The 7,500-nt window shown below is 35.5% G+C and overlaps 1 protein-coding gene across 3 annotated transcripts in view; it reads left to right on the top strand.

Moving 5' to 3' along the window:
* Positions 1-7,500, top strand: part of LOC119596886 (UDP-galactose translocator-like) — a 10,817-nt gene that overhangs the window by 1,771 nt on the left and 1,546 nt on the right. For all 3 annotated transcript variants that reach the window (XM_037946253.1, XM_037946243.1, XM_037946260.1), the window contains exons 2-6: positions 2,039-2,075; positions 2,296-2,415; positions 3,197-3,270; positions 3,919-4,059; positions 4,651-5,277. In XM_037946253.1, the coding sequence (XP_037802181.1) occupies positions 2,057-2,075; positions 2,296-2,415; positions 3,197-3,270; positions 3,919-4,059; positions 4,651-5,277 (981 nt within the window). In that variant the 5' untranslated portion in view covers positions 2,039-2,056. The remainder of the gene's footprint in view (positions 1-2,038; positions 2,076-2,295; positions 2,416-3,196; positions 3,271-3,918; positions 4,060-4,650; positions 5,278-7,500) is intronic.

Raw genomic sequence — 7,500 nt, 5'->3', positions numbered from 1 at the left:
TTGGTGGATAAAGTGAGGACCAAAGAGCCGTTGTGGAACACCAGCCATAAGGATTATAATAACAGGAATTTGAAAAGAACATTAATGGATGAAATAAGCAATGAAGTAAGACGATGGTTCTCTCCGAAGGAACACGGAATTTAGTGTGACCAATCCCTCTCTGTAGCTGACCTGACTTCGGCAATCTTATCTAGGAATCCTAGGACAGAATTGACTAGTGTGACCTTTGCTTAAGCTGAAGGGTAGGAAAGCTGCAGGCATATGTGATATCCCTGCTGAACTTCTATTGGCTGGGGGTGAACTTATGGCTCAGGGCCTGCATACAGTCTTGGCTGCCATCTGGCATTCTGGCACCATTCTCCCTGTTGAGAGGTGAGGTCATTCCTCCTTGGAAGGGGAAAGGGGGTCAATGGTAGTGTAGTAACTATCCTGGCATCACACTGCTCAATATACCAGGCAAGGTTTTCACCCACATTCTCTGAAACTGACTTGGTTCATTATTCATGGGGAATTGCTATGGGAGATCCATAGACTTACTGAATTTCTGATATGGATTATTGGTTTAATATCAGGCCATTATACTGGTACTGAAAGTACTGTAAAATGTGGTAGGAGCCTGTCAAATTTCTTCCCTGTTAACTCGGTGGTTAGGCAAGACTGGTTCCTTGCACCAACACTTTGGGTGGATGTTGCTATACCCTATTGATTGATTTGTTTGTTTACCATGTTATACCCCAGATATTTTACAAACCCTCCCCAACTGTCTGTGCAAAAGTCATTACCATTGCTGGTATCTAGAGACAGAAACTACTATAACAGTTCAGTAGGTAGGAGTGCAACAACACTAAATTCATTATTATTGGTAATGTGCACCTTTTGTATAGAATTACTATAGTTAGAATCATGTAACTATGTGTAAGAGACATTTACAGTAGCTGGTATTTAAACATCCACAGAAGGTTAAAACAAAAACGGAAAATGATTAGGAGATACTTACATGTCTGCCATTGGCCATACACCACACGGCACAACTGCTGGATCTCCAGCAACAGTTAATAAACTTAACAGTGTACATTCTAGGAACATAGAGTTAGCAGACCTCATTGACAATTGATCATCAAATATGGAATCAGTTTCTCCAAGCTCACTCTTGCCAGAATAAATGTGATAGATATTTATTGATCTTTGCCAGAGCCCTATACCAATATTGGGATAGACATCAGATGGTAGGCCTTCTGTTATAGAAAACCGCAAGTTTTAAGTAAATTTTAACAGAACAAAGCCAATATAAGTGCTACATATAGATATGTGAACTTGAATAATGTTTCTTCTTGTCAGCCATAAGTGGTGCAGTATTCCATAAATCATCACCATCATCGTCAGTTATTGCTGGTTCTTCCATTGCTTGTTCATTAGTGCTCTCTCTCTCTCTCTCTCTCTCTCTCTCTCTCTCTCTCTCTCTCTCTCTCTCTCTCTCTCTCTCTCTCTTCTCTCTCTCTCTCTCTCTCTCTCTCTCTCTCTCTCTCTCTCTCTCTCTCTCTTCCTCCCTTCCCTTTTTCTTTCTTATTCCCCCCCTTCCTTCTCTCCCTCTCCTTCATTTCTTTTCTCCTTTATTTGTGGCATTACTGGTCGTGTCTGCAGATTAGTTCCTTTGCCAACAACTGTAACCTTTTGTACTCTACAAAAAATCATCTTCAATTTGCCCAAGCTTAGTGTATCTGCACTGTAAAGATTAACCCCCTCTCTTTCTCTTTTTCCCCTTTTGCTTATTTTCATAGATATGTAGTAAATCTTTTGAAAGACTGAATTAATGAAATGAATATAATAAAATCCCATATGCAGGGTTATTTTTAATTTATTTTTTACTAGAATACTAGAAGAGAATAGATTATTTTTACTCATCCTACATTTTGTATCTTGTGAAATGTTATATGAAGTTCCACTCTGTGTGCTAACATAAACTTTCAGTGTTTCACAAAATTTACTATACCTTTTTATGATTATTTGCATGTCTAACTTTGTTTTACTTTCCTTACAGATATACTAAAAAGCCAAGATGGGGTCTGATAAAAATGGTAAGCTTTATTATTTCAAATTTTTTTTTATTCATTAGTTTATTTTCTATTATTATTATTTGTAATATTTAGTAATGCTCATGGATTTAAGCCATATTTTTTGAATTTTTTTTTTTTTTTTTTTTTTTTTTTTTTTGCAAGTGTCTTTGTGAAGCTAAAAATATATGGAAGATTGTATGTTTCACTAAAGAATACATTTCATTGTACATTCTCGTTCCAGCACAAGGGCACATCCTCAAATATGTGAGCCTGGTAACACTCACAGTACAAAACTCTGCCGTTGCATTAAGTATGCGCTATGCAAGGACTCGGACAGGAGATATGTTTATTGCATCCACAGGTTAGTTATAGTGTTTGTATTTAGTTTTGATAGGACCTAGTAAAAAAGAGATTAGGGATAAAAGCATTTTTATAAGAAATATGTAGTAATTTGGTATCTAAGTTTTCTGCATGATGGTCCAAGAAAGTGAATTAATTAGCATGTCTGTATCATGTACCCATATAAATAAATAAATATATATATATATATATATATATATATATATATATATATATATATATATATATATATATGTATATGTATATATGTATATGTATATATGTATATGTGTATATGTATATGTATATATGTATATATATATATATATATATATATATATATATATATATATATATATATATTTATTTATTTATGGGGGGGGGCAATATTGAAGACTATATTATAAAGTAGACTCAGATATGTCGAGGAGACAATTAGGATTCCACTACTTTTTTTTCTACAAAAAGAAATGGTGAACAGTGTTCTTTGAAAGTGGAGTAATTTATATTAATAGATATTTGTTCTATTCTAAGAGTGTACTTAAGATAAGTAAGATCCGTGTATGTATTATCATGTATCCATGGAGGAAGCTTGCTGTAACATACCCTTTTTATAGCTCAATCTCTCTCTCTCTCTCTCTCTCTCTCTCTCTCTCTCTCTCTCTCTCTCTCTCTCTCTCTCTCTCTCTCTCTCTCTCTCTCTCTCCCCCCTCCTTCCCCCCCTCCCCCATCTCTCCAGCTTTGGACACAATAAAAAAAAAAGTCTGTAAAATTATAAATCTTACATATGCTTTTATTTCCAGCTGTTGTGATGGCAGAGTTCGTAAAGCTGTTGGCTTCTCTCTTTCTAGTGTGGAAGCAAGAGGGATCTGTGCAGGTAGGGCATAGGGTTATTATGAAGTATGTTTGATTGTAAAACGTCTGTCTTTCCTGAACACAAGTAACATGAAATATAAGTCCAGTGATCAGTTGACAGTTGAAGAATGACAGAAGCCTTATTCAGATATATCAAGGTAATAATGTGGCATGCATATGTACAATCCTCTTGTGATGTATGTATGTGACTTGAAGAATTTTGAAGAAGGGTAAAATGGATCTGATTATAGCATAACTGCTGTTTGCATTGATATTCTGTTGTCAGAATACTAATCAGGCCAAAGCAAAGTATCCCAGTAATCGTTTTCGTATGTTGCTCTTGAGGGATTATTTAGACCTGGTAATATACAACAAAATTATTTCCTTAAGATGTTGGTAAAATCATTTAGTTAAATTTTTCTTACAGCAAAAGGTCTCATCTTCCAAAGAAATACAGTTTAATAGATTTGCAAAATGATACGTATAGATAAGGTTATAACTTCTATAAAAATATATTTATATATGTATTAAATTGCAATACATTAAATGTATATCTGTAATATTGTAGAAATGATAGAGCTGTTTCAATATGATCTGTGATGCACTCTTGTAACTCCATTTCATTTTCTTGTTTTAAACAGACGATACTAATTATAACATATTTCCGCAGCACTGGTTCATGGCACTACACACCCAAATATGGCAGCAGAAATTAGACACTCTGAAAGTGTGTGTTCCCTCATTTATTTACCTTGTGCAGAATAATCTGTTGTATGTGTCTGCCTCCAACCTCGATGCTGCGACCTACCAGGTAAAGTTAAGAGGAAATCTTAACTATTACTGTAATTTTCCGAGTTAATCCTAATGTTTTCTTTCTTTCTTTGCCTTTGTCTTCTTTTATTCATATATATATTTTTTATTTATTTATTTATTTATTTATTTTTTACAAGGTCATTGGAGTTTAGGTTGAAGCATGCTAGTCTGTCAGCTCTGATTGTTTTGTTAATTAGTTAAGTATGATATTAACTCGTGTAAAGTGCATCAACTCGTGCCACAGAACAAGTTTACACAGTACAAGTACAAAGAAGTTTCTAAGTATTTGTAAGTTTTGATCTGTAATTCAGTGGACCATAAGCATTGATTTGCCTTTTTTTTATATATATAGGCATTGATTTGTATATTTTATGCATATCTTTACTGGCATTGTTAAGTTCCAATTTTTCTGGACTAGTGAGGTTCAGCCTGTACATACTGAAGTCTTGAATCACATACTTGCCCAATGTACTGAGAACCCTTGAGGAATATAGTGCAGAACAGATTGAATTCCCATAAATTTTATCATACTTGTTATACAACTGGAAAGAATAGTGTACATTATAATGTTGATTTTTCAAATTTGCAGGTGACATATCAGATGAAGATTTTAACAACTGCCATGTTTGCGGTTCTGATTTTGAGAAAGCAGCTCCGTGGCACTCAGTGGTTAGCTTTGGTGTTCCTGACTGCTGGCGTAGCTCTGGTGCAGCTGTCCTCGACCGATGGAGGCTCCTCAGCCAGCTCTAGTGATCAAAATCGTCTTTTGGGTTGTGTAGCTGCAATTGCAGCATGTTGTTGCTCAGGATTTGCAGGAATCTACTTTGAAAAAATTCTGAAAGGGTCAGATGTTTCAGTTTGGGTCAGAAATGTTCAGCTGTCATTCCTGTCACTGCCCTTGGGTGTCATGACTGCATACATGAATGACTTTTCATCTATCACTGAAAAAGGGTTCTTCTTTGGGTATGATGGGTATGTGGCATACTTAGTAGTCCTCAATGCCGTTGGGGGCTTGTTAGTGGCCATGGTCGTTAAGTATGCAGACAACATTTTAAAGGGCTTTGCAACTTCATTAGCAATTGTGTTATCTACAATTGCCTCAGTATTTATGTTTGGTTTTGTAATAACATTCCAGTTTGCAGTTGGCACCGCAATGGTGATTGGCTCAATCTTCCTGTACAGCCACGAGCCAAAGAAACCAACAGCCAACCCCATGGTAGGAAAAGTGTGATGGTGCTAATTGTAATGGTGTGCAGAACTTTTAACTAAATGCCTTCTTTCATTGTGAAGCACCTTGTTTTAAAACTGGTAGCACCAAGCACTACACTATGCTTTTCACAACTTTTAGTACCAAGATATTTTTTAGCACAAGACACTTGATAATATCTTTTGAATGCCAAGTGAGTATGGAGATACTAACTCATTCAGATAAGGTTCTCGAGTTCTCTTCACATTATACAAATTTTATTATATAGTTTATATACTTACAATTCACTATGCACTTTGACATGTTTAATGCTGGTGGTAACTGCATGACAAGAAGGGATGACTAAAGCTTGTGGGGCATTATTAAGCACAGCAAGTGATATACACATGTGGTTCTGATAAGTTTAATGTAGTCAGCACAAAAATGGATATATATTTACACAATATAGTTAAAGGAAAAAAAAAGGTAGCATATAGATAGGAAAATTGTTATGTGCTCAAATAACCTTTTTTTTCCACACAGCATGTACTTTCAAAATGAGTTGTTGATTTTTTATATATAAAATGTCAATAGGAATATTGAAAAGTCACCGTTTCTTATGCCCATGTAACACTCCTTTTATGACAGGGTAGCACCACTGGGGCTGACGAGAACAGCTCTGCGTAAAAAGCTGATGATTCTCAAGAATCTTCAGGGACTATTCCAAACCAGTGTTGCTGTCTAAATGTCAAACTTTTTTGTATTTAATATTTTTTTTTCTAATATATTCTTAATTAAGCAAACACTAGTGATGTTTTGATAATTGAGTTGGTGTATTTCATACAGTTATAAATAGCTAATTCATATTGGGAAAGGCAGCTGGCACCTAATTCTGTTTTCTATAATCTAAATTGTTGGTTCATGGTATATCATTAGTGTTTTGGTTAGTAAATTTGATGGACAGTATTATATAATACCAGTATTAATTTGCTTCCTTTCCATTATGTCATCTGCTGGATTATCAGGGCATTTCTAATAAATTTTAGTTTTTTATTTATCCATTTTTAGTCAGGTGAAGGATTAGTGTATTTGATTAATGCTTTTAAATACATGTGTAGTATGGCACAGAATAGTATCTATGCCATGTAGGATCAAAGTCTCAGTCTCTCTCTCTCTCTCTCTCTCTCTCTCTCTCTCTCTCTCTCTCTCTCTCTCTCTCTCTCTCCTCTCCCTCCTCCTCTCTCTCCCTCACCTCACTCCTCTCTCTCTCCACTCTCCTCACTCCTCATCTCTCTTCTCTCCCCTCTCTCTCTCTCTCTCTCTCTCTTCTCTCTCTCCTCCTCTCTCTTCTCTCTCTCTCTCTCTCTCTCTCTCTCTCTCTCTCTCTCTCTCTCTCTCTCTCTCTCTCCTTCTTCCTTCTTCCTTCCTTCTTTCTTACACCTCCTCCACACCCCACTTCTCTTCTTTCTTCTCTGCTGTGTGCTGTCTATTGAGCACAATCTGAATATAATCTCAGTGTGTTCCTCCTTCCTATAGTTAATTAAAAGTTGTAGATAAAAGGTTGTAAGTCGTACTTGTTAACTCAGATGTTATTTTCCCGTCATTCTGTCCTCTGCTAGTAAGTAATAAAAAGTGATTATGCTCTCTGGTTGCTGTTCGGGTCAAGCTTTTGGTAACATTTATGCATGATTTCACTTCCCCCCCCCCCCCCCTTTCTGCTAAAGTTGTTTGAAGTAAACCAACTCCTCCAGTTTATTTAGTTGAAAATAGTAAGCGTTTGTTTATAGATGATGTGTATATATCTGAAATATAAAGTGATTAATGATTGGATAAGTAGATACTGTGCTGACAAAGATGAACCCTGAACTTATTGCTTTGAGTTATTTGTATAGCATAGCACAAGTTTTCAAAGAAGTAGTGTTGTCTGAGGTGAGGAAGCATATTGAATAAAAAAGCAAACTTCATTAATCTGTGATATGTGAAAAACAAAACAAAAAAAAAACAATATCTAAAACTTGCATGGGTCTCTAAATCTGCCTGATGTAGTAGTTTTACAGTGTTTTATATATAATTGCATGAAGGCCTGAAGAGGTATCCAGGTTACACATAATTTGCTTCAGCATGAAGGAATTACACTTTTGCATAGAAAACCTGTGTAAATAAATGTAATTCTATGTAGATGGCTACTTGCTCTTTGTTTAAACTTGTGTTGTCATTTCTGTATCATATACTATGTACTATATTTTTATGGTT

Source organism: Penaeus monodon, chromosome 3 (assembly GCF_015228065.2).
Source record: "Penaeus monodon isolate SGIC_2016 chromosome 3, NSTDA_Pmon_1, whole genome shotgun sequence".
Classification (NCBI taxonomy): domain Eukaryota; kingdom Metazoa; phylum Arthropoda; class Malacostraca; order Decapoda; family Penaeidae; genus Penaeus; species Penaeus monodon.
The sequence above is the reverse complement of the archived record's forward strand: the minus strand, read 5'-3'. Positions and strand labels throughout refer to the sequence as shown.